Source organism: Euleptes europaea, chromosome 1 (genome assembly GCF_029931775.1).
Source record: "Euleptes europaea isolate rEulEur1 chromosome 1, rEulEur1.hap1, whole genome shotgun sequence".
Taxonomy (NCBI): domain Eukaryota; kingdom Metazoa; phylum Chordata; class Lepidosauria; order Squamata; family Sphaerodactylidae; genus Euleptes; species Euleptes europaea.
In genome coordinates this window covers 13220453-13247294 of record NC_079312.1, presented here as the reverse complement: position 1 = coordinate 13247294, position 26842 = coordinate 13220453, and the positions used below count along the sequence as shown (strand labels likewise).

Genomic DNA, 26842 nt, shown 5'->3' with positions numbered 1-26842 from the left:
GAAAGGCAATCATAGACCTGGCCACGAATATCCGCAAGGTAGCTCATGTCCCTGATACAAACATGGAAAAGACTATTACTTGAATAAGTCAAAACTTGGTTCAAAACTCTAGGTGGTCTAAAAGCTGTGGTAACTATGGTGATAAACAAGGCCCAAAGGAGCCTTGTTATCAAAGGGGGGAATGGAGCAGCAGGCTTTTAGAAAACCAACAGGCCTCTAACAATAAAAATAAATAAATAAGAAAGCATTACTAAACTCCAAAATCAGAGGGCCTCTGGAGAAATATGTGTAGAAGTTAAAGACAGACAAGAGAATTCAAGAAGAAGATAACTATACAATACTACTTGTTCTTCCAAGGTTGACAAACAGAGTAAAGCAGACAAGATGTCTGGGAACTATTAGGGAGGAAAAGATTAATTGTTACCAGATAAAGTAACAGGTGCATTAACAATGGACTCTTTGCACAAGTTTGTTTGACCAATCAGGTAATTTCTGTCTTATAATTCACCAATAAGATGTCTGTATAATTAAAACCAATGAAAGTTATTCTAAATTGTATGAATCATCCCCTAAACCTCTGAGCCCAATGAAAAGCTATGATGTAATATGTGTAGTTAAAATATTGTAATGAGCTAATTAAGAGGTTATATAAGTCTGAACACAGTTGTATCTAGGCCTCCAGCTCCATCTTAAAAAGCCTTTGAAGGGCAGAGTCTGGAGACTCAAATAGCTATTTGAAATAATAAATCTGATTCTTCCAAAGTTGGCTTTGAGTCTTTGTGTTTGAAAATCTAACTCCTAAAGTTTGCTATAACAGCAGCAATTACTTATTGTGTTGTGAGGATTCACATCCCAGGTCTTGTTAATCCCCCCCCCCGTCACCGCCCCCCCAAAAAACTCACAAGCCGGGTTGTCTTGTGACTTTTTTGAAACCCAGAGGTGACCCACTTTGTTTGAATGCTGCGCCCAAACTCTGGTGGCAACCTGGGCAAGATCAGAGGACATAAGAGCATGAGAAAAGCCCTGCTTGATCAGACCAGGTCCCGTCAAGTCCAGCAGTCTGTTCACACAGTGGCCAACCAGGTGCCTCTAGGAAGCCCACAAACAAGACAACTGCAGCAGCATTCTCCTGCCCTTGTTACACAGCACCTAATATAATAGGCATGCTCCGTTGATACTGGAGATAATACGGTATGCATCATGACTAGTATCCATTTTGACTAGTAACCATGGATAGCCCTATCCTCTGTGAACATGTCCACTCCCCTCTTTAAGCCTTCCAAGTTGGCATCCATCACCACATCCTGGGTCAGGGACATCTCCTCACAATCTGTTTCTGGAGCCAGTTCAGTGGGAAGATCGACACAGATTCCATCAGTGGTGCAAAACAGGGTTGCTTCCAGTTTACGCAGAAGATCCCTTCCTAACAGACAAGTTAGGAGGCAACATTATACAGAAGTATGCGTGTGTGTAAAGTGCCGTCAAGTCACAGCTGACTTACTGCGACCCCTTTTTGGGGTTTTCATGGCAAGAGACTAACAGAGGTGGTTTGCCAGTGCCTTCCTCTGCACAGCAACCCTGGCCTTCCTTGGTGGTCTCCCATCCAAATACTAACCAGGGCTGACCCTGCTTAGCGTCTGAGATCTGACGAGATCAGGCTAGCCTGGGCCATCCAGGTCAGGGCATACAGAAGTATACAGGCAAGTTATACAAGCATCACATGAACACATGAAGCTGCCTCATACTGAATCAGACATCCTTGGTCCATCAAAGTCAGTCTTGTCTACTCACCTCCAAAAGATGTTCAAAGCAAATCAAGCTAACTGCTGGAAATGCTCCGAAACGGAAGGAACTTTTTATCACCAATGGTGGACTTGCAAAAAAAAAAAAAAAGTCAACAATTTTGGAGGAGAATACATAAAGAAATGCAAGCTATGTTACCTGTCAATTTTGAGTTAAATCCCAAATATATGCTGTTGAGTATAATATCCCCACAAGTGAATTCAACCCATAAAGAGCTTTTTCAATATGCAACTACTGCTGCTAAGAATTTTAGATGCAACCCACTGGAAATCCAGTATGATTCCAGATATTGATGAGTGGATTAACAAACTATTTGACTTTGCTTTGATGTCCACATTAACATATTTGGTGAAAATGAAGACAATAGATGATTTAGAATAAAATGGTTGCCATTATATGAAGGTTGTTAAATTAGTAATCAGTCTTAGAAACTTGCAGTCTTAGCTTAATTGATGAAGAAATGTGTATGCATTATAATGAAGCTCGGACACAGTTATCTTTTTGATTTCCCCCTTTCCACCCTTTTTCCTTTTTGTATCCCATCATAACAAAACAAAACAAAGTATTGTCTACTCAGACTGGCAGCAGCTCTCCACGGTCTCAGGCAGAGATCTTTCACATCACCTACTTGCCTGGTCCCTTTAACTGGAGATGCTGGGGATTGAACCTGGGACTTCCTGCATACCAAGCATGCCAAGCAGATGCTCTGTCACACCCCTCCCCTCATTTAAGGGACCCCAAACATACAGAAGCTGGTTGAGAAAGTACATGGGATGTGGGGTTTCTCTCCACACTCACAGCTAAAGACAGTATTCCTTGAAGGAGAAAGGGAACCATCAAAAGTTAATAGGACATAGTTAACATGGTTGAGCTGGGTGCTGGAAAGCGTTTGGCGGACTGAGAAGCCCTGATGTGTGTGTGTGGGGGGGATGGAGGCTTCTCAGATTTTCTGGGCAAATAGTTCTGTCTACCCTGTGTCTACCCCAGCACTAAAATTTTCCATTGCTCAACTTTCTTGTAATAGTGGCACAGTCCTTCCCTTGTTGGTGGGGCCCAAGGAGGCTGAAGTTGGTTCCTTATTCCCAGTTCGTTCCCTATTCCCAGTTCCTTATTCACATTTCCTAGTTCCTGAATGATTTTGAGGACATTTCAAAAGCTATGCACCCCAAGATATGGATTGGACCACCACATATCATACACCCCCACATTCAGGGGACTGTGCCCTTCCAGATGGCATATGCTGGGTCCTGGTCCAAAGTCCGGTTCTTGTGCCAGCGGCTCCCAAGTGAGGTGCCCCCAGGACCAAGGCACATGCAGACCCTGCACCCCAAAATAATCTTTGGACCACCCCAAATGACACATCCCCACACTCCAGAGACTGTCCCCTCCAAGAAGACATACAGCGGTGCCCGGTCCAAACACCGGTTCTGGTGCCATTGGCTTCTTTTTGGGTCCCCCCCTCAGAAACCTGTATTGCAAAGAGGTTTTGAATAAGGAACTGGAGCTCTGCACCCCAAAATATGGATTGGACCACCACATATCATACACCCTCACATTCAGGGGACCGTGCCCTTCGAGATGGTGCATGCTGGGTCCTGGTCCAAAGTTCGGTTCTTGTGCCAGCGGCTCCCAAGTGGGGTGACCCAGGACAGATGCCCATACAGACCCTGCACCCAAAAATAACCTTTGGACCACCCCAAATGATACATCACCACACTCCAGAGACTGTCCCCTCCAAGAAGACATACAGCGGTGCCCGGTCCAAACACCGGTTCTGGTGCCATTGGCTTCTTTTTGGGTCCCCCCCAGAAACCTGTATTGCAAAGAGGTTTTGAATAAGGAACTGGAGCTCTGCACCCCAAAATATGGATTGGACCACCACATATCATACACCCCCACATTCAGGGGACTGTGCCCTTCGAGATGGCACATGCTGGGTCCTGGTCCAAACTTCGGTTCTTGTGCCAGCGGCTCCCAAGTGGGGTGCCCCCAGGACAGTTGCCCATACAGACCCTGCACCCCAAAATAATCTTTGGACCACCCCAAATGACACATCCCCACACTCCAGAGACTGTCCCCTCCAAGAAGACATACAGCGGTGCCCGGTCCAAACAGCGGTTCTGGTGCCATTGGCTTCTTTTTGGGTCCCCCCCAGAAACCTGTATTGCAAAGAGGTTTTGAATAAGGAACTGGAGCTCTGCACCCCAAAATATGGATTGGACCACCACATATCATACACCCCCACATTCAGGGGACTGTGCCCTTCGAGATGACATATTCTGGGTCTTGGTCCAAAGTCCAGTTCTTGTGCCAGCGGCTCCCAAGTGGGGTGACCCAGGACAGATGCCCATACAGACCCTGCAACCCAAAATAATCTTTGGATCACCCCAAATGACACATCCCCACAATCCAGAGACTGTCCCCTCTAAGAAGACAAACAGCGGTGCCCGGTCCAAACAGCGGTTCTGGTGCCTTTGGCTTCTTTTTGGGTCCCCCCCAGACACCTGTATTGCAAAGAGGTTTTGAATAAGGAACTGGAGCTCTGCACCCCAAAATATGGATTGGACCACCACATATCATACACCCCCACATTCAGGGGACTGTGCCCGCTGGCACAAGAACCAGACTTGGGACCAGGACCCAGCATGTGCCATCCCGAAGGGCACAGTCCCCTGAATGTGGGGGTGTATGATATGTGGTGGTCCAATTCAAATTTTGGGGTGCAGAGCTCCAGTTCCTTATTCAAAACCTCTTTGCAATACAGGTTTCTGGGGGGGACCCAAAAAGAAGCCAATGGCACCAGAACCGGTGTTTGGACCGGGCACCGCTGTATGTCTTCTTGGAGGGGACAGTCTCTGGAGTGTGGTGATGTATCATTTGGGGTGGTCCAAAGATTATTTTTGGGTGCAGGGTCTGTATGGGCATCTGTCCTGGGTCACCCACTTGGGAGCCGCTGGCACAAGAACCGAAGTTTGGACCTGGACCCAGCATGCGCCATCTCGAAGGGCACAGTCCCCTGAATGTGGGGGTGTATGATATGTGGTGGTCCAATCCATATTTTGGGGTGCAGAGCTCCAGTTCCTTATTCAAAACCTCTTTGCAATACAGGTTTCTGGGGGGGGGGACCCAAAAAGAAGCCAATGGCACCAGAACCGGTGTTTGGACCGGGCACCGCTGTATGTCTTCTTGGAGGGGACAGTCTCTGGAGTGTGGGGATGTGTCATTTGGGGTGGTCCAAAGATTATTTTGGGGTGCAGGGTCTGCATGTGCCTTGGTCCTGGGGGCACCTCACTTGGGAGCCGCTGGTACAAGAACCGGACTTTGGACCAGGACCCAGCATATGCCATCTGGAAGGGCACAGTCCCCTGAATGTGGGGGTGTATGATATGTGGTGGTCCAATCCATATCTTGGGGTGCATAGCTTTTGAAATGTCCTCAAAATCATTCAGGAACTAGGAAATGTGAATAAGGAACTGGGAATAGGGAACGAACTGGGAATAAGGAACCAACTTCAGCCTCCTTGGGGCCCAGATGGTGCACTTGATGCAATTTCAGGAAACTGTGGGGTGAACAGAAGCATTTGGTTTTCTCCCCGGGCCGGCCCTTGCTTTTATTCCTCCAATCTGCAAGGCTAACGGTTTTAGTCTGCAACTTCCTGTCTTCTCTTTTGAATTTTGGGAAATTTTGTCAAAGTGATTCGCAGCTCTTAAAAATGTCCAGAGGAGTTTTTTTTTCTGGCCCAACCTGCAGCATTATTTTTTAATTTAACTTGCAATTTGAGGCTTGTGAGCATTTAATAAACTGTCAACCCCCACAGAAGCAAATTGGTCAGGATCAAGGGTAGAATCCCGGCGGAAACACTGCAGAAACAATTCATAATATTGAAAAGAACCGTTGTGGGTGGGGGTGGTTGTCAGTTGCTCCGTGGCGGGCTTGAGTCATTAAACATTGAAGTCAGACGATGAAAGCACGCTACACAGTAGTCCCCCAAAAGAAAATCTGCATAAATCCTGGGGAATATCTCTAGAAGCAATTCACAATAACTCCAAGAAAAGATTTTCTGCAGGGCGTGGTGGTGCTGAGAACAAGAAGAGTTGGTTTTTCTGTGCCGACTTTCTCTACCACTTAAGGAAGAATCAAACCGGCTTACAATCACCTTCCCTCACCCTCCCCACAACAGACACCCTGTGCGGTAGGTGGGGCTGAAAGAGCTCTAAGAGAGCTGTGAATAGCCCAAGGTCGTCCAGCTGGCTTCATGTATAGGAGTGGGGAAACCAACCCAGTTCACCAGATTAGTGTCCGCTGCTCATGCGGAAAAGTGGGGAATCAAACCCGGCTCTCCAGTTTAGAGTCCACTGCTCCAAACCACTGCTTTTAACCACTACACCACGCTGGGGGGCGGGGAGGAGATAGTATCTGTTGCCAGAGAGAAGCTAGTGGTATCGGTTGCCAGGGGAGCTGGGTGCTCTAATGGGGCTATACATGCCAGAGAGAACTGGGAATAGGGTACCTACTTCAGCCTCCTCCAAAGAGAGCGGAAAAAACAGAGGGGAAACCAACCAGTTCACCAGGTTTCCTCTGTTTTTTCCGCTCTCTCTGGCATGTATAGCCCCATTAGAGCGCCCAAAATAAACCACGGGGCCAAGCTCTGCTGAGCTGATTAATGACTTGTGGGTTAGCAGAATTTGCTGCAGCGACTGTTTTAAAATCCTAAGCCTTCAATTTGCAAGATCTGAGCAAGGCTGTCAAAGACAGGACATTTTGGAGGACTTTCATTCATAGGGTCGCCATGAGTCGGAAGCGACTTGACGGCACTTAACACACACACACAAGGAAATTAATTCTGAATCTCTTCTATTTCCCCCCTGTGAGGGAGCCCGTAAATCTATACAGCCTGCTGCTGTAACGGAGCCTTCCTGTGTTTTAAAAACTAAAAATCACAGTTGTTCTTGTAGGTTATCCGGGCTGTGTAACCGTCCTTCAGTGTTACTCCTCTGAAGATGCCTGCCACAGCTGCTGGCAAAACGTCAGGAAAGAAAATACCAAGACCGCGGTTACACAGCCCGGATAACCTACAAGAACCAATGAACTCTGACCGTGAAAGCCTTTGACAATATTTTAAAAATCACAGTGTTTATCTTTTCTCCTGCAACCTCATTCCACAGAAGGAAGTGCCGTGGATAATAGTCCTCTATAAAGGTAAAGGTCCCCTGTGCAAGCACCGGGTCATTCCTGACCCATGGGGTGACATCACATCCCGACGTTTACTAGGCAGACTTTGTTTGCGGGGGGGGGGGGGTTGCCAGTGCCTTCCCAGTCATCTTCCCTTTACGCCCAGCAAGCTGGGTCCTCATTTGACCGACCTCGGAAGGATGGAAGGCCGAGTCAACCTTGAGCCGGCGACCCGAAACCGACTCCCGTCGGGATCGAACTCAGGTCGTGAGCAGAGCTTTTGACTGCAGTACTGCCGCTTAACACTCTGTGCCACGGGGCTCTTGTAGTCCTCTATACCGCTTCTTTAAACGTTTCAGTTTCTCGCGATCAAATGACCCTACCACTGGCCAGTTTAAAATAACTTTTAATATACACTTTTTGCCGTGTACTCCTTTGTGGTAAGCTGTAAGGCCACGTATGCTCACCATCCAGATGACATTAGTGAACTGTTATCTCCTTCCTGTCAATTTCACCTCCCCTCCTGCTTTGGAGGGTGTGAAAGCTGGACAATGAAGAAAGCTGAAAGGAAGAATAAGGAACTGGGAATAGGGAACGAACTGGGATTAAGGAACCAACTTCAGCCTCCTACTCCTTTGGGGGCAGTGGCAGACCTACATTTTGGGGGCCCTGAGGCTTGAACTGTTCTGGGGGCCCCTTTGCAACCAGCAACAATAGGGCAACCTCCAACAAGGTCCAAAGGGCCTTGCTGCCCTTGCAAGGACCCCGAGGCCCGGTGGGGTGGAGTCCTGGAAAATAAAACTACAGAACTATTAAGCCGTGCACCAACAAAGGATTTAAGGGCCCAGCTGCCGAAATGTAGGCGATGAATAGATTCTGGCGAGCTCAGAGAGCCCTTACAGCGGGGGGGGGGGGTTTCGAGCACTGCAAGCCCCCGAGAAAATTTTGAAATTTGACCAATTGTAGGGACATTGTGAGGTCATGTGAAATGGGTATTAGAGCATGTTCTAAGATCAGTATTAAGTACTTCAACCCATTGGCTTATGATTCTATCACTAAAAAAACCCATCGATTTTGTTGAGAAATTAACTCATTAAAAAAAAGTTGCTTCAGGGGGTCCCCCTCTGGGATTAGGGGCCCTGAAGCTTAAGCTTCATCAGTTTCACAGTAGATCTGCCTCTGCTCTTAACCACCATACACCGCACTGGCTCTTTTTAAAAAAACCACTTGAGGTGAGGGGTAACCAGTAGATTTTTCAGGTTATGGTTAAGAGCTGGGTTTGCCAGCCATTGATGTACAACTGGTGTTAGGTTGCAGCTAAGGTTGCCAACCCCCAGATACTAGCTGGAGATCTCCCACTATTACGACTGATCTCCAGCCAATAGAGATCAGTTCACCCGGAGGAAATGGCCGCTTTGGCAATTGGACTCTATGGCATTGAAGTCCCTCCTCTCCCCAAACCCCGTCCTCCTCAGGCTTCGCCCCAAAAATCCCCAGGTATTTCCCAACCCGGAGCTGGCCACCCCATTGGATGCTGTGGTTGATTTCATGCACAGCTTCTGTCCTTTGATATATCTCAGCCTCTCTCCGTTCTTTCCCAAGATTTCCTTTTCTGACTTTAATCCCTTCTTTCGGTCAACAAAGCCCCTTTTGGAGGCGCTGTCTCTAGGGTCAACATCCTCCAGGTGAGGCCGGGAGAACTCCCAGAATGACAACTGAGCTCCAGATCAGTTCTCCAAATCAATGCCGAAACAGCAGCATCTGTCCATCAGTGGTGATGTTAAAGGGTTAACAGACCCATAGGACATCCTGGGAAAAGGGGCAGGGGTTATGCAGATCTCCCACCAATGGCTCTCATATCCATGGCGAACAAAATAAGGAAATTTACAAGGTGGAAAGAATCCACAAAATAGAGAACCTAGCTGCTGGGCAGGAGGCCAATTACCTGGCGGGTAGAAAGCATAGGATTTGGGGGATAGATTTGGAAGGAATGTGAAGCAGGCAGTTCTGGCTGTGGCGTTGGGCGCCTCCAAGGGCAGCACAGCTGACAGAAACCTGAAGGAGCATCAAGCTGATTCGAAAATCAGTTTCGAGACCACTTTGTTTTATCGCTTCTCGGCCTATCGGCTAAGATCAAGTGTAGTGTCTGTTCTTATCAGTTTAATATCTGATATGTCCTCTATTTGAGGATTATCTATTAAATGGATTTTTGGAACTGGGAAATGGAATAGGGGCTTGCTCTAACCATTCCATGCATTGACCTGGTATTGCAGTATCTCCAGGAACAGTGCACCTCCCTTGGGGAGAAATATTTCCAGTTAAAAAAACAGATCAGTGTTCTTTTTACCTTTTTCATCATGGGGTATGCTGAACAGGATGGCCCAGGTTGGCCTAATCTCAGCAGATCTCAAAAGCTAAGCAAAGTAGCCTCTGGTGAGTACTTGGATGGGAGACCACCAAGGAAGTCTCAAGTTGCTACACAGAGGCAGGAAATGGCAAACCACCTCTTGTTCGTCTCTTACCTTGAAATAGGGTTGCCAATCTCCAGATGGCGCCTGGAGATCCCCTGCTACTACAGTTGATCTCTAGACAATCAAGGTCAGTTTCCCTGGAGTAAGTGGCTGTTTTGCCGGGTGGACTCTATGGCATTATACCCTATGGCATTATATCCTGTTGAGGTCCCTCCCCTCCCCAACCCCACCATCCCCAGGCTCCACCCCCAAAATCTCCAGGTATTTCCCAACCCTGAGCTGGCAACCCTGCCTTGAAAACCCCAAGGGGGTCGCTATAAGTCAGCAGTGATTTGGCACTTTCCATTGCCACCAATATCACTGTACTCTCTATAACCTATTTAAGGAAATATGTACTTGGTTTATTTTGGAGGTTTTTAAGCAGAGGCTAGATGGCCATCTGTCAGCAATGCTGATTCTATGACCTTAGGCAGATCATGAGAGGGAGGGCACCTTGGCTGTCTTGTGGGCATGGAGTAGGGGTCACTGGGGGTGTGGGGGGGAGGTAGTTCAGAATTTCCTGCATTGTGCAGGGGGCTGGACTAAATGACCCTGGTGGTCCCTTCCAACTCTATGATTCTATGGTTCTTCTATCCTCAAATCCGTTGCTTGGATTCTCTGTATATGCCCTGCATTTTAGGGATTTCATCACGGCCGTATCTTAGTATACCTCTTATTGGGGTTGGCCAAAGTGACACAAAACACTGCAGTCCTTTGAGCCCACCAGAACTCTTCGTCAGGCCAGGTGTTACCAAAAAAACAAAAACAAAACTTGTGTGTGTGCACCGTCAGTCACAGCTGATTTATGGCTACCTGAAGGGTTTTCAAGGCAACAGATGTTCAGAGGTGGTTTGCCATTGCCTGCTTCTGCGTGGGCTGAGGGAGTTCTGAGAGAACCGTGACTGGCCCAAGGTCACCCAGCAGGCCTCATGGGGAGGAGTGGGGAATCAAACCCGGTTCTCCAGATTAGATTCTGCCGCTCTTGGAGCAGAGTGTTACGGATACTGTGGACTGCCAAATCAGTGGGTTACAGATCAAATCAAGCCTGAACTGACCCTAGAACAGTGATGGCGAACCTTTTAGAGACCGAGTGCCCAAACTGCAACCAAAAACCCACTTATTTATCGCCGAGTGCCAATGCGGCAATTTAACCTGAATACCACCCCCACAGGGGGCCCAGAGGGAGAGGCTAGGGTTGCCAAGTTCCTCTTCGCCATGAGTGGGAGGTTTTTGGGGTGGCGTCTGAGGAGGGCGGGGTTTGCGGAAGGACTTCAGTGCCATAGAGTCCAATTGCCAAAGTGGCAATTTTTTCCAGGGGAACTGATCTCTATTGGTTGGAGATGACCTGTAATAGCAGATCTCCAGCTAGTACCTGGAGACTGGCAACTAGTTCTTTAGTGTTTTCTCTCTACATATCAAGACAAATGGAAAGGTGTTTGGAGGATAGCTTGTGGGCACTTCAAAGGTGGAATGGGACTGCATGCCCTCTGCCCACACAGACCCAGAGGGCGCCGGAGAAGCCGCTGGAGGGAAAGAAGGAAGGAAGGAAGGAAAGAAGGGAAGGAAGGGAGGGAGAGAAAGAAAGAAAAAGAGAGAGAAAGGGAGAAAGAAATGGAGCAAGGGAGAGAAAGAAAAGGACAGAGGGAGACAGAAAAAGAAAGAGGCCATTTATGCATGGGAGGTTTTGCCTTGGATTTGCCACTCGGTGGGGCACAGCGGCGGCAGGCTTGTGAGAGGCGAGCAGGGTGGGGCAGAGGGCGCCTCCTTCGCACCCACTGGCCAGCCACGCCCCTCCACCCGCACAGGCCCAGAGGGCGTCGGAGAAGCCGCCGGCCATGCCGAGTGTGGGTGCTTGGCTTCTGTTCCCCGCTCTCCCACCCGCCTGGCTGGCCGCGCACGCTCCAGCGGCGGCAATGTGGGAGAGTCTGGGGGCTACCGCCAATGATGTCGGAGGTTCCCCACCCCTGGGCTACAGCCTCCCCCATCCGGGGCAGAGCCGGAAAGGCCAGCGGCTTGGAGGAACTGCGCGTGCCGGCAGAGAGGGCTACGCGTGCCGGAAGTGGCACGCGTGCCATAGGTTCGCCATCACGGCCCTAGAAGCTAAAATGACTAAACTAAGGCTGTCGTATTTCGGCCACATTATGAGAAGGCAAAAGTCACTAGAAAAGACAGTCATGCTAGGAAAAATTGAGGGCAGCAGGAAAAGAGGAAGACCCAACAAGAGATGGATTGACTCTATAAAGCCACAGCCCTCAATTTGCAAGACCTGAGCAAGGCTGTCAACGATAGGACATTTTGGAGGACATTGATTCATAGGGTCGCCATGAGTTGGAAGCGACTTGATGGCACTTAACACACACCTGCTTTGGACAACTGCTTGAAAGCTTGAAAATTTAAGGGTCCTCTTTAGACCTCAAATTGGTTGCCACCAAACTTCACCTCTCTCCCCTAGAGAAGGAGTTTCTGCTTAGAGGCAGGGTTGTTAGACCACTGGAAAACCCTCCTTGAAGAGGGGGCACCTTTTGGCAGCCGGAGGAGGAGGAGGAAAAGAAGGAGGAGGAGAATTTGTTTTTATATGCCGACATTCGCTACCACTTAACAAAGAACCAGCTTACAATCACCTTCCCTTCCCCTCCCCACAACAATCACCTTGTGAGGTAGGTGGGGCTGAAAGAGCTCTAAGAGACCTGTGACTAGCCCAAGGTCACCCAGCTGGCTTTATGTGGAGGAGTGGGGAATCAAACCCGGTCCTCCAGATTAGAGCCCACTGCTCCAAACCACCACTCTAAACCACCACACCACGCTGGCTCTCAGGTGAGCCAGGGAGGTGCAGCATAAGTTGCAATACACTGAGCGCCCTGGACATTCAGAGTGTCTCCTGGCAAGCGCCCACCTCGAGAACCACAGCATTTATGTGGCGGTTGCGAGGGACCTCAAGGTGGGTAGCTATGCAGGCACCCCCAGAGCATGGCCTCTCCAGATTTAAACAGATCAAGGCTTCCTTCATGGATGCCCTTAGAAGCATGGCAGGGTGTCGCAAGGGGGACGATTCGGCCCCCCCACATTTCAACATGTTTTTGTGCTTGTGGGACGCAGCTGGGAGACCACGATGGGAGGACCGCAGGCATGAAGGGGCTTTCATATCAAGCAGAAAAACAACTGCTTTGCCATCATTGCTGTTATTTCCCAGCCACCAACGCCCAAGCCCCCAAAGGTTAAAACTGGCGCATGGGCTGACTAGTGATGGACTTAACATTCCCCTCCTAAAGTACCAAAGCCTATATACTCTGGCGCTAGACAAAAACATGGGCCAAGGTCCATCCCCCCCCCAAAAAAAGGGGTTTTGACATTTCCTGTGGTGGGGTATAATGTGGCATACTGGCATGTTAATATCCGTTGCACTTGAGTGCACGTCGGGTTCAGCCCTCCCTGTTGTTAACTACAATTTTTTTGTGGTGTGTGTGGTTCACCTGCTTTCTTGCACATTACAGAAGCCTAGTGCTTCCCGCAGTGATGTTTTCTGTGCTGAGATGTGTCCTTATATGCACAAAGCAAAGATGCGAGACTGTGTTAGGCGGACAGGCGTGGGCGGTAATTGCTCGTCGCTGCTGAAAGTGGACTGTCAACTTGATGTTGAGTGACTCTTGATGAAAGTTGTTGCATGCCACTGTAATCATTTAATCGTATCACTTCAGTCCCCACACAGCCACCATATGCAGGGTGGAACAAGCATGAACGCAGGAGCCAGCCATACAGGAGGGGGTAGAGGCCGCGAAGGAGGAAGCAGCATCAGAGGGTATAGTGGAAGCAGAGAATCGATTAATTTTAGGTCCAGGCTTTTTATAGTAACACACATTAGCTTCTCCCCTATAATAATAATAACTATTATTATTATTACAAGCAGTTTTGTCTAATATATTTTATAATTCATTTTATAACATTGCTTAACTTCAATATTGTGTTTGATAACAACCATATAGAATATCTTATGATTTACATTCAGATTAGGAGAGCCAGCATGGTGTAGTGGTTAAGAGCGGTGGTTTGGAGAGGTGGACTCTGATCTGGAGAACTGGGTTTGATTCCCAGTTCCTGCACATGAACGGCAGAGGCTAATCTGGTGAACCGGATTGGTTTCCCCACTACTCCACATGAAGCCAGCTGGGTGACCTTGGACTAGTCACACTCTCTCAGCCCCACCTACCTCACAGGGTGTCTGTTGTGGGGAGGGGAAGGGAAAGTGATTGTAAGCTGGTTTGATTCTTCTTTAAGCGGAAGAGAAAGTCGGCATATAAAAACCAACTCTTCTTCTAGTAGGATGATCACCGTTTAATTATTATCAGTATTCTATTATACACTATGTATAACTGCTATAGTGTTTTGTTTTTTTAATTGTGCATAGCGTGATCAGGACATTACAAATACTGGTCAGAATTTAAAATTTTTCGCTCTCATATTTGTTAACCATCTTGTTGAACTGGGCCATATCTCGTTCCAAAGAATGCTTAGTTTTCTCAAGAATAATTCCGTTCTCCTTTATACGTGCTATGATTTCAGAAACACGCTTCTTATAGAGATCTGCACCAGCTCTTGGTGTGCCAACTTTTCTTGTTTTCATATTAGGCCCTCCGTGGGTATTGGGCACAGCTGACCATCACTGAGGGTATCCGGCACCTTCCCTTTTCAGCACATCTATGAAAAAAGCATAGAAAGGAATACATTCCCTCGTCTCGCTCTCATATTTTATTTATTATTACACGTCTATGTATAGGGTTGCCAACCTCCAGGTGGTGGCTGGAGATCTCCTGCTATTACAACCAATCTCCAGGCGATAGAGATCAGTTCCCCTGGAGAAAATGGCCGCTTTGGCCATTGGACTCTTTGGTGTTGAAGACCCTCCCCTTCCCAAACCCCGCCCACCTCAGGCTCCACCTCCAAAGTCTCCTGATATTTCCCAACCTGGAGATGGCAACCCTACGCATATAGCTGGTTCTTCCACTACCAGAAGCCCACTGATCGTTTACAGTATCGCTGGGAATACATTAGCCCAACAGGCAATAAAATGCAAAACTTCAAAAACCTACACAAGAAACACATAAAACCAATAGATAAAATGCAACTATAAAACCAATACAGTCGTATACCACTGTATAAAACATATCTAAAAATACAGCTGAACACAAGACTCAAGCTAATCTTTGATTATGAATCTTTTACACACACACTCCCTCCCTCCCTCTCCCAGCAGCAGTTCAATCCCAAACTGATAAAAAAATCCAGACTATTACTGCCTGATATTTCAGCAGGTGCATCTATAATGTTCCATGCCCTGATTCAGGAAAATGTCAGTGGTATCCCCAATATCTCTGGTCTTTGTGATCAAAAGGGTCAGATTATTACTTAGAGTCATAGAATCATAGTTGGAAGGGACCACCAGGGTCATCTAGTCCAACCCCTGCACAATGCAGGGGACTCACAACTACCTTCCCCCCACACCCCCAGTGACCCCTACTCCATGCCCAGAAGATGGCAAAAAAAAAAAAAAAAACCTTCCAGGATCCCTGGCCAATCTGGCCTGGAGGAATATTGCTTCCTGACCCCGAAGTGGCGATCAGCACTACACTGGGCATGCAAGAAAGGACCTTTTTGCAGTTTAGTTTTTTTTTAAACTCACTGGTCTCAAGATACACAGGTGACCCTCTGACAGGTGTAGCTCGCTCATGCTGGGCAGCTGTTACAGGTTCCCCTCAGAGATAATCTCTGTCAAAGCATGAGAGAGAACAGAAATTAATCACAAAAACCCCAACACCTTTTTAGCACAATCAGCCCATCAAAGGTAACTGATAGACTCACTGTGCCTATTTCATTACAGATTTCATCACAGATGAAATGCTCTGGCATGCCATCGATTTCGGTGGGCACCTGCGTGGCATGGTTCAGCGCTGGCATCTGCTGGCCCTGAACGGGGGGGTGGGGGAAACAGACATAGCAGCCCTGTTCATTTTTTCAATTAAAATTTCTAAAACAAAAACAGAGAACATAGAGGAGTTTGAGAGAGAAACAACCCTTGCTCTCAATGCTATTAATATAAAAACATTTTTAAAGCATTCCCCAAGGCATACCTTTCACGTCCTGAAGCTGTTGTGAATCCACTGTTGGTTTCCCTGTGAAAGAAAAGACAAATGCGTGAAGACTACCTGCTTTTTTAAAGACAGAGTAGCCCCATAGCTCCGGCCGGCATGACCCATATCTTCAAAGGACAGTGTTTCTCTCCTTATCTATCTCGAGCATACTGCCCATAGATCCTCGACTGCAGGGGACTGACTAGAGACCCTAATTGTATTGAGAACACCAATATTTTAGAATAAAACCCCATTTTTTTAAAGTGAAGCATTACATATTTTGAATTGATCTCAGGGCCAACATCTGAAAACTCTAAGATGTTGTCATCATTGTGGATGATAAAAACAGTTGTGTGATTACTTTTTAATTAGGGAACCCCTGAAATATAATGTAAACATTGATACTCTTGTATCGAGTGGGCTTCTCTTATCTTTTTCCTTTTTGTACAGAAGAGTGGGTCTTGCTACCATGTTATCTGTAACAACATGGGCAGAAGCCCCTTATTCTCTGCGCTGCAGACCCCCAGTCATGTACTGCAATGGGGGGGGGTCATACGAACCCCCCCCCAAAGACTTTGTGGCAGTGTTCCCACCAGTTAGAGCTGATGCACCCCACAAGCACAAAACCGCTCCTGATGGTCCCGAGTGCGGAGTCATCTGCTGAAGCTGGAGGGTGAGAGCTTCAAAACAGATAAAAGGAAGTATTTCTTCATACAATGCATAGTTAAACTGTGGAACTTCCTGCCCCAGGATGGTGGTGATGGATGCCAACTTGGAAGGCTTTAAGAGGGGAGTGGACATGTTCATGGAGGAGAGGGCTACTGGTCAAAATGGATACTAGTCACGATGCATACCTATTCTCTCCCGCATCAGAGGAGCATGCCGAATATATTAGGTGCTGTGGAACTCAGGCAGGACAATGCTGCCGCAGTGGTCTTGTTTGTGGGCTTCCTAGAGGCACCTGGTTGGCCGCTGTGTGAACAGACTGCTGGACTTAATGGACCTTGGTCTGATCCAGCATGACCTTTCTTATTATGTTCTTATGTTCTTATGACCTCCCCCGCAGAAGATGGGGTGCTCTGCAGCGCTCCCATTGTATACATGTCTTCCCATGCCCGGCATTGCAGGGATGTCGTTGAGTTAGATGTCTCAAACCTCAGCTGTGCTTGTGTGTGTGTTTTTTTTAATTAGCTCCTTTGATTGCTTTAATCCAATACAGTTTATGTGAAGGAACAAGGGTGGGGGATAGGGCTACCAGGTCCCTCTTTGCTTCCGGCGGGAGGTTTTTGGGGCAGAGCCTGAGTAGCTGGGTTTGGAGAGGGGAGGGACTTCAGTGCCATAGAGTCCAATTGCCAAAGTGGCTATTTTTTCCAGGGGAACTGATCTCTGTCGGCTGGAGATCAGTTGTAATAGCAGGAGGTCTCCAGCTAGTACCTGGAGGTTGGCGAGCTTAGTGGGGGAGGGAAGCTTTTACGGGAGGGGTTGGGGGGAGGTGAGTGTTTGCAAGCACATGTCTTCTGTCCATAGTGCTCTCTCTTGCTGGCACCCTATGACAGTGTGGAGGAGTCCTGGGAACCCCTCCCCCACTCCCCAGCGCTTCAAAGGCTAAGCGGAGAGACCTTTGATCCCCTCCCCCATCTGAAAGACTCCCATGCAGGCGGAAAGAGATAAGAGGTGCAGGAACATGTTACAGCGCTTCTTGTGCTTTTCTCTGGTTTTTTTACATTGTTTTTTTTAAAGGAATGACTGAGAGGAGGCTGAAGCTGGTTTCCAGTTGGTTCCCAGTTCCTTATTTGCATTTCCTAGTTCCTGAACGTATCACAATATATAAACACAATTATAAAAGCCCAGGTATGTATGTAGGGTGTATGAACAAATTTCAAATTTGAAAGCCTGCTAGATGAAATACATTTGTATATTATTTGTGTGTGCATTACATAGGTTTTTATCGGACCGCTGATGAAGGGCTGTTGGCCGAAACACTTACGGTGTGTGGTTTATCAACCTTATCAGTTGCAATTGTGCTTTCTTTTATCATTTTTAATGTTTGTAACCCTGATATAAGTAAGTGCCTTAAAACAAATATATTTCTCTATAACATCATTTTACCTTTCTCCACCCAACCTTGAGTACCTTTTGATTTTTCAGGTTGGGTCCCCCCCTTTCCCCCCCCTTGTTTATTGTCATGATTAGAGTGCCAAAGTAGGATCTGGGAGACCCAAATCCCCACTCTGCCATGGTAGCTTGGGCCAGTCACACCCTCTCAGCCTAACCTCCCTCCCAGGGTTGTTGTGGAGATAAAATAGAGGAGAGGAGAACAGTGTAAGCCAGGCTGGGTCCCCATTGAGGAGAAAGGTGGGGTGTAAAGGAACCAAATAAATACATAAAACCAAGTGGAAAGTGGAGCTGGACCCTAGATATAAAGATTGGCCAGTGGAATTTTGTACTCATTCGCCATCTTTGAAGGCCCAGGAAGGGTCTCATTGTTCAGTGGGAGAGACTTCTGAAAGGCTTGCTAGCTACATTGCCTTTTTTGTGTGTGAAGCATTTTAATAAACACACTTTATTAGTCCAGCAGTACCAAATTGGCGTTTGTGTGGCTCTTCTTCACCTTACCAGAGTCAAGAGCTTGTAATCAATATTTCATAGGGCAATTGCTCCATACGATTACACCCTTTGGCAGGGGGTCTTAATATGGTTTAAAGCAGGGGTGGGGAACCTTTTTTCTGCCAAGGGACATTTGGATATTTATAACATCATTCGGGGGCCATACAAAATTATCAACTTAAAAATTAGCCTGCTATATTTGGTCAAACATTTAGCCAAGAGGCACGACCGGAGACGGCTCCGAGTGTCTGCCACATAGAGCGACTCGCTTTTGAGCTCTGCTGTCCCCAGCTGGGCCCAAGAGATTCAGGCAGGGCAGCATCCTTCTGAGCTAGAGATCTATCAGGACTCATGACGGGCCAGACCAAATGCTTTTGAGGGCCTTATACGGCCCCCGGGCCTGACGTTCCCCACCCCTGGTTTAAAGGTTAATGTTCATTTTGCTTTCTTGCGTGGGTTATAGAATCACTATTTTTTAAATGTGTCACAACTAGCAATTAGTAAACAGTCAAGTTTATTCGCTTACAACCAAATGATTACCACAAAACGAGATTCCATTCAAAACCCAAGAGGAGTACCATGCTTTTATAGACCATATAAAACATTCATTTCACCAGTTACAAAACCAAAATGTATTGTGTAGCCAAATAGGATGAAAGCCTATTCAGCAATTTTGCTCAGAGCCAAAGTAATCTGTGATCGAATCTCTGGACAGCTAGTTTAACCTTAAAAAGCAGAGACAGGAGGAGAAATGCACAATTTGGATTGGGATCTCAGTAATCATCCTGATAGGTACCCCTCCCCCCAAGCAAGTAGCCCCAGGACAAAAAGACCCACAGGGATTAATGGCTTCCATACAACACAACCTCTGGTGCAGAATTGTCAAAGGAACAGAACATATTCTTTCATCTGATATTGCCCCAAATACGGTCCCCACTTAATATTATTGACATGCAGATTCAGTGAGCTCTGGTTCATGACAGCGCATGCTGGGATAAATGTTAGTCTTTCAGGTGCCACCAGACTTTTATTTTGTTACAATAGACTAACATGGCTACCCCTCCAGAAGTTTCTGAAGCATGCCTTTGACTCCTAATTCTTCAAAAATAACTGATCACATGAAGTCGATTTATACGAGTCAAACTCTTGGACCATCGAGGTCAGTCTTGTCTACTCAGAGTGGCAGTGGTTCTCCAAAATCTCAGATGGAGGCCTTTCTCATTACCTACTATCTGACCTTTTAACGGGAGGTGCTGGGGATTGAACCGGGAACCTTCTGCATGCCAAGCAGATGCTCCACTACTGAGCTGTAGCCTCATGCAAATGTTTTTTTTAAAAAATATTTTGAGCTATTTCATATGAAGTAAAGATGTCCTCTCTTCTGTCTTTCAGAAAGACAGTTATTGACGGTTACCACAACTGGGCAGCTACAGGGGCCTGAAAAAGACCCACCACAAGCATGAGGCCAAGGGCCGATCACATTCTTGTCTGTGGTGGGCCTCTTGAGCCCCTGTAGCTCCCCAACTGTGATAAGGCCCAACTGTGATAAGGCCCAAAGATAGTTCTGCTATCTTCCAGAGACGGAGCTGAAGCCAACTGCAGTCTTGTTTAGCAAGCCTCAAATGGAAGAGCTGCTTGTTCTGCAAACTGACTACTTGACAAAGCTGCGAAGCTGCTGTATCCTGAGTCAGACCATTAGCCTGTTGAGGTAAGCATTGCCTACTCTGACTGGCAGCAACTTTCCAGGGTTCTCAGGTCTTTCACAGCACTCACTATCTGATCCTTTTAATGGGAGAGGCTGAGGGATTCAGCCTGGGGCTTTCTGTGTGCAAAAACAGATGCTCTACGGGCCCTCCCCATGCCCTTATAGAAAGCCCGTTGTCATTAGAACATAAGAAAGGCCATGCTGGATCAGACCAAGGTCCATCAAGTCCAGCAGTCTGTTCACACAGTGGCCAACCAGGGGCCTCCAGGAAGCCTACAGACAAGACGACTGCAGCAGCATTATCCTGCCTGTCTTCCACAGCACCTAATATAATAGGCAGGCTCCTCTGAGACTGTAGAGAATAGGTACGCATCATGACTAGTATTCATTTTGACTATTAGCCATGGAAAGCCCTCCATGAACATGTCCACTCTCTTCTTAAAGCTTTCCAAGTTGGCAGCCTTCACCACATCATGGGGCAAGGAGTTCCACAATTTAACTATGCATTGTGTGAAGCAATATTTCCTTTTATCTGTTTTGAATCTCTCACCCTCCAGCTTCAGCAGATGACCCCACGTTCTGGTATTATGAGCAGGAGAAAAGCTTCTCCCTGTCCACTCTCTCCATACCATGCATAATTTTAAACAGCCCTAAGTATTTTAAGCATTCTCTGAGGTCTTTCACATCACTCACTATCTGTTCCTTTTAACAGTAGAGGCTGAGGATTCAGCCTGGGACTTTCTGTGTGCAAAACAGAAGCTCTTCGGGCCCTCCTCAACAGAAAGTCTGTTGTCCATGGTCCAGTGCATACACACATCCTAATATTAATCTACATAATTCCAGATCACCCTTACAAAGAAAGAAAGAAAAAGATAACTTCCTTCTTGGTCTTTACATATGTCAACTATAGTCACAGAAACTTTTTTATAAAGTCCTATCAAAATGCCTTTAGTTTGGATAAAAGGCTGCAGCATGATATCTCTAATTAGCCATTTTAAAATGCTTCTTTCTCATTTGTGTTTCTGGAAGAAATAACCTGTCTACTTTCTTGAGCCCTCTTAATTCACCTCCTCTTTAGGGGATCGTTTAGTCCTGTGACACTTAAAGATAATAATTTCATTTTAAAATGTCTTTTAAAAATGCAAAGGAAAATGAAAATGAATCTGAGCCAACAAAGAAATAAAGGGATATTCTACCTTTTGATTCTAAGAGTAACTAGCACCTATGCTATTCAACAGATTCTGCAGACATTTTATAGTTAAACATTTAGGATCTAATCCTATCCAATACTTCCTCATGAACAAACTCCTAGTTCCATTTTCCTGGTTCTAATAACCTCATTTATGTAATTCAAATATCAGCATCTATCTCTTCTGAATCTAGTAAACTGCTACATTCCCTTCCTTCTTCTACTATTCTGATAATGATTGTCCACTCTTTTTGATTAATCAACAGCTTAAATGGAAAACATCACTAAAACAAAACCTTTTCTTTATTCAACCTTCTTGTTAGAAAATGTCAAGTTCTGTCTTGTAACTGCAGAAAGATGGGGGGGGGGACACCACTTTTTGAATCATCCATATTTAAGCCATGTTTCATTAGAGTCTGGCACTACGAACAATTATGAACCTTGCCATGCATTCCTGAGGGGAATGCCTGCGCCGGGCTTAGGAGCAATGCAGTGGCGCTGCCTCATAAGGAGGATTCGGCCCTGCCGAAACCTCCGCCCGGCACCAAAAATCTGTGCAACCCTCAAAGGGGGTGTTCCTGAGCCATAACGGCTTAGGAGGCCGCCTAATGGCGCCCCCGCCCCCAGGGTGGCGCCATGATGCCCCAGGAACGCCTTCTGGGACACCACCACAGCCTTTGCCGGTGTCCAGATGCTGGCGGAAGGCTCCGCTGGCATCCCAGACTAGCACTGACGTGGCAGCGGCCGGTGACCGATGTCCAGGCCTTCACGCTGGCGTTGGGGCCACAAATGCCAGTGTACACTGCCTGGACGCCAGCGCTGTGGGCCCTTGTGCTGGCGCAGCCCTTTGCCGGCCTCCAGAAGACATTCGTCCTATCCGCTGGTGCAGCTCAGGAATGCGCGGTTAATGTAATTGTTCTAAGTAGCCTTATATTGGGTTGAATAATAGCTATTAGTCCACAAAGCAAATCTGTATCAGTTCTGTATCAGTTATAGATGAGCAACAAAAGCAACTCAATAACTCTTTGTCTTAAATCCCCCTGCCGCCCACTTCTTCCTTAATTCTTCAGATGTCTTCATTTTTTTTCCTAGACAGATTGCCTTCGCCCTCCAGATACTCATTTAATTCATCAGCTATTTATTGTATTTCAGAATCTTATCCTAATAATTTAAAACATTGTGTCCAATTTCTCTCTCTTTCTTATTTGGTTTTCACCTAGATCCTGACCCCCAATTTATTTCCTTCATTTACTTTCACAATCTTTTCTGCTAGATTTGTTAGTTTAAATTCGAATTCTTCACTGCCCATTCTTCACTGAATGTTTTTAGTTCATAATCACATTTTTAAAACTTCCTTTATTAAGACATTCTGGATTTCTTTACAGATGGAAATTAAGTTTATGTGTTTATCCCATGCTTCCTGTACTTTTGTGGTGTTTCATTTTTGGTTTGCTTTGGCCTTTGTTTGGTCATGCAACACTGACACAGCATGGGCTTTCTGATGTGTAACAAGAATAAATTTGTTATCAAAACTTCCCTTTTTTCAGTAGAATTTTCTGTAGCATTTAGCCTTGTCAAAAACATTAACATGGTTTATGCCCTAAATGAATTATCTGATGTCTAATGAATGCCTTTTTCTGAATGAAGGTTTTCCCACACTCAAGACATTCATACGGTTTCTCCTCTGCATGGGTTCTTTGATGTTTGATCAATGTGTCTCTTCGAGAGAAGTTTTTCCCACACTTGGGGCATTCATGTGGTTTTTCCCCAGTATGGGTTTTCTGATGCTCGATTAAGTTACATGGGTGATTGAAAGTTTTTCCACACTCGGCACATTCATAAGGCTTCTCCCCTGTGTGGGTTCTCTGATGTTTGATCAATGTATCTCTCCGCAAGAAGTTTTTACCACACACAGAGCATGCATGCGGTCTCTCTCCTGTATGGGTTTTCTTGTGTTCGATCAAGTTACATGGATGATTGAAGTTCTTCCCACACTCGGGACATTCATAGGGCTTCTCTCCTGTATGTGTTCGCTGATGATTGATCAACGTATCTCTCCGAGAGAAGCTTTTCCCACATTCAGAACATTTGTGAGGTTTCTCTCCTGTATGGATTTTCTGATGTCTCTTCAGGTGTAGTTTCCACCGGAACCCTTTCCCACATTGGGGACACTGATATGGTCTCTCCCCGGTATGGATTCTCAGATGACTCATTAAGTTCGTCCTCTGGCTGAAGCTTTTACCGCAGTGAGAACATTCATGTGGTTTCTCTTCAGTGTGGATTCTCTGGTGCCTCATTAGTGTTGCTCTACAGCTGAATCCTTTCCCACACTCGGGGCATTCGCAAGACTTCTCTTCCATATCACCGCTCGGATGTCGAACCCAGATTTCTCTCCGAGAGCACTCAGACCATTCGTATGGTTTCTCTCCTGTGTGTATTCTCTGGTGTTCGTCAAGGTAGTATTTTTCCTGGAATCTTTCCCCACACACAGAACAAGCATAAAGGTTCTCCTCTGCATGCATCTTAACAAGTTCCAATTTGTAGCAGCATTTTTGCCCATTCTTAGAGGACAAAGGCTGTTCCAACCCAAGGTGTATCAAACTTTCGTTTATTGGGGCCGCAAGGCAATCCCTGAGGACACTGTCAGTTTCTCCTTGCTGTTCTTTGGACTTGCCTCTCGGCTCTGGAATGTCAGCTGTCATGGAAACGTTCCCATGGGTACTTGCTAGTAACACTGTCTGTTTTTCCTCTGGACCACCCCCTCCTGGATGAGAATTCTCCACCTTGATCTTTCTCCCTTCACCTGCAAAGAAAATAATTGCAATAATTAAGTGGGCCGCGTGGCCTCAGCCTCACCTACCTCACAGGGTCGTTGTCAGGATAAATGGAGGCAAATAGAACGATGAATGCCATTTGGGTCTCCACTAGGGAGAAGGGCAAGGTATAGATGAAGCAAATAAACCTTTTCCCTCTCAGTCTGTGGCATTATGTTACTTCCAGTACAAAAATCAGTAGTGACAGTAGTAGGGTTGCCAACCTCCAGGTGGTGGCTAGAGATCTCCCACTATTACAACTGATCTCCAGGTGACAGATATCAGTTCATCTGGAGAAAATGGCTGATTTGGAAGGTGGACTCTATGGCGTTATACTCCACTGAAGTCCCTCCCCTCCGCAAACTCCGGCCTTCCCAGGCTCCATCCCAAAAATCTCCAGGTATTTCCCAACCTGGAGATGGCAACTCAAGTCAGTAGAATGCTTGAGGAGAGGACTTGAGTGATATTGTTCCTCTCAGCCCCCCAAAGTTTCCTTTGCTGCTTTCAGAAAGGGAAAGGATTAGGGTTGCCATGTGCCCCCTGGCACTCCAGTGGCTGGCAGGGAAGTGATTTTTTAAAAATCACTGTTGGCAACAGTGTGACATCATTTCTGGGGGGACCCAGGGCTACCCTGATCTTCATCAGATCTCAGAAGCTAAGCAGGGTCGACCCTGGCAAGTATTTGGATGGGCGACCTCCAAGGAATACCAGGGTCGTGGCAATGGCAAAACACCTCTGCACGTCTCTGACCTTGAAAACCCTACCGGGTTGCTATAGGTCATCTGTGACTTGTCAGAAAAAGAAGAAAAAAGAAGCATGGTGTTACTTCTGGTTGCCGGAAGGGCCTGACAACCCTAAAAAAAGATTCAGTATTAACCACTGTTGTTATTAGTGGTATTGATTTGAATTATAAACTGTTCTGGGAGCCAATTTAACTGAAAAATGGGATATTGAGATAACATTAACTGCCCTCAACATTCTATAGTTCCTGGCAGGCAATGAGCACGCTCAGTCTTCAGTGGTCCCTTTCAGCATGTATATTATTATTATTATTATTATTATTAGTATTATTATTATTATTATTACTTATAAACCAACTATTTTTCTACCTACCTGGGGAATTCCTGCCAAAGGACACAGGAACTCCAAACTTATCTGTGGCAAAATCATAGCGCTTCCAGCAATTCCTAGAGCTACCCTATGTCACGTCTGTCTTTTTGGTGTGTGTGTGTTTTTTGCTGGAAGTGATGTCATACTGCATCTAGTCTGACATCCGGGGGGCGGGGGGGGGGCGGGGGGGGGGCGGCTTGGCAGTCCAAATGAGCTCAGAAGGGGGTAACTCTGCTTAGGACTGCCCTGGACCCTTGGGATGACAGGGCAAGTAGAACCTGAGTGCTTTTAATACATTAATTATCAAAGAACAGGACTGGCTCCTGCCTTTAAAGTCCTGATTGGGGGCTTCTTGGAGGCCTTCATCTGTCCAGTGTGGGAAACTTGATGCAGAACTGGATAAATCCTTTGCCTGTCCAGCTCTGCTCTTCAGGTGCACCCTCTTCATACTTCTTCTCTCTGGGGCATTATTGTGTGAATATGTGTGTGTGTGTTAAGTGCCGTCAAGTCACTTTAGATTCATGGCATTATCATAACAAGCTCTAATCGCTTCACCGTACACGGACCTCAAATCCCCAATCGCTTCCTCATCTGTAAGCCATATGGGCCTTGTAACTGCAACCTCCCTTATCCAGATCCCACAAAGCCCCAGTGGAGCAACCGTACCTTTAATTGCTCGTGGATTACCATCTCCTGTCCTTTTTTTGCTCTGGCAAACACCAATTACAAATGAACCCCCAGCTGAACACTCTTCCTACCCTGAGAATTAATTTTACTCCAAACTGCAAGCTGCAATTGGCTAATTTAAGGAGCGTCCCCCATCCTCTTCTAACTCATTTAACCGGTGAACTTTTAATGATGGTGTTTCTGTTTAACCAATTCACACTAACAATTATTTCTTCAGGCCTGGGGAATTGTGATTACCCCCCCCCCTTACTCCTGGGATCTATTCCTAACAGAACAGCAAAGCAAACTTTCTTATCAACCTACACACATGAGAATAGCTTTCAACAGCCCTCTGAATCAAACCTTTCCTTGCACTTATTAATACGCGAAAACGTATTTCAAGGCAGATGCTATTGTGAGCATAGTTTCAACAAATTCAGTAGTTTCAACAAATACAGTCTTCTTTGAAACAAGAAGAGCAAGCTTTTTTCCTGGCTGAGAGAAGTCCAAGATGCCTGAAGTACTCATTCTGCCCCTAGGAATTAAAACCAATTTTCTTTCCAAAGATATTATTTAATTTGTTTATTTAAAACTTTTGTTAGCCATTTTTCTACCTTACAGAACTCAAGACAGCTTATAATGCGAATAAAATAATTATAAAAACATGCACACACAAAAAAGACCATAATTTAAAATCTCCAATTAGGACCACCAATAAATAAATAAATTAATTAGTCAAACAGTGAGGGGGGCAGGTACCCCTCCCTGAGGAGGTAGCTCCGTAATCATGGGGCTGTCACTGAAAAGGCCCTCTCTTGTGTGTGACCATCACATGAGAAGATGAAGAACAGTTGGTTTTTATATGCCGACTTTCTCTACCACTTAAGGAAGAATCAAACCAGCTACAATTCCTTCCCTTCCCCACAACAGACATCCTTTGAGGTAGGTGGGGCTGAGAGAGCTCTAAGAGAGCTGTGACTGGCCCAAGGTCACCCAGCTAGCTTCATGTGTAGGAGCGGGGAAACAAATCCAGTTCACCATATTAGCATCCGCCACTCATGTGGAGGAGTGGGGAATCAAACCTGGTTCTCCAGATCAGATTCTGTTACTCCAAACCACCACTCTTAACTGCTTCACCACACAGG

At 46.4% G+C, this 26842-nt stretch overlaps 1 protein-coding gene and 1 non-coding gene across 2 annotated transcripts in view; one reads left to right on the top strand and one right to left on the bottom strand.

The window, feature by feature from the left end:
• Window positions 1–23488, bottom strand: part of LOC130490550 (zinc finger protein 208-like) — a 157849-nt gene extending 134361 nt beyond the window's left edge. The window contains exon 1 of the mRNA XM_056864375.1: window positions 22910–23488. Coding sequence (XP_056720353.1) covers window positions 22910–23468 — 559 coding nt within the window. The 5' untranslated portion in view covers window positions 23469–23488. The remainder of the gene's footprint in view (window positions 1–22909) is intronic.
• Window positions 9083–9273, top strand: LOC130493614 (U2 spliceosomal RNA). Its single transcript, XR_008933991.1, has one exon. It is a non-coding gene; the product is annotated as a U2 spliceosomal RNA (small nuclear RNA).
• Window positions 23489–26842: the final 3354 nt, after the last annotated feature.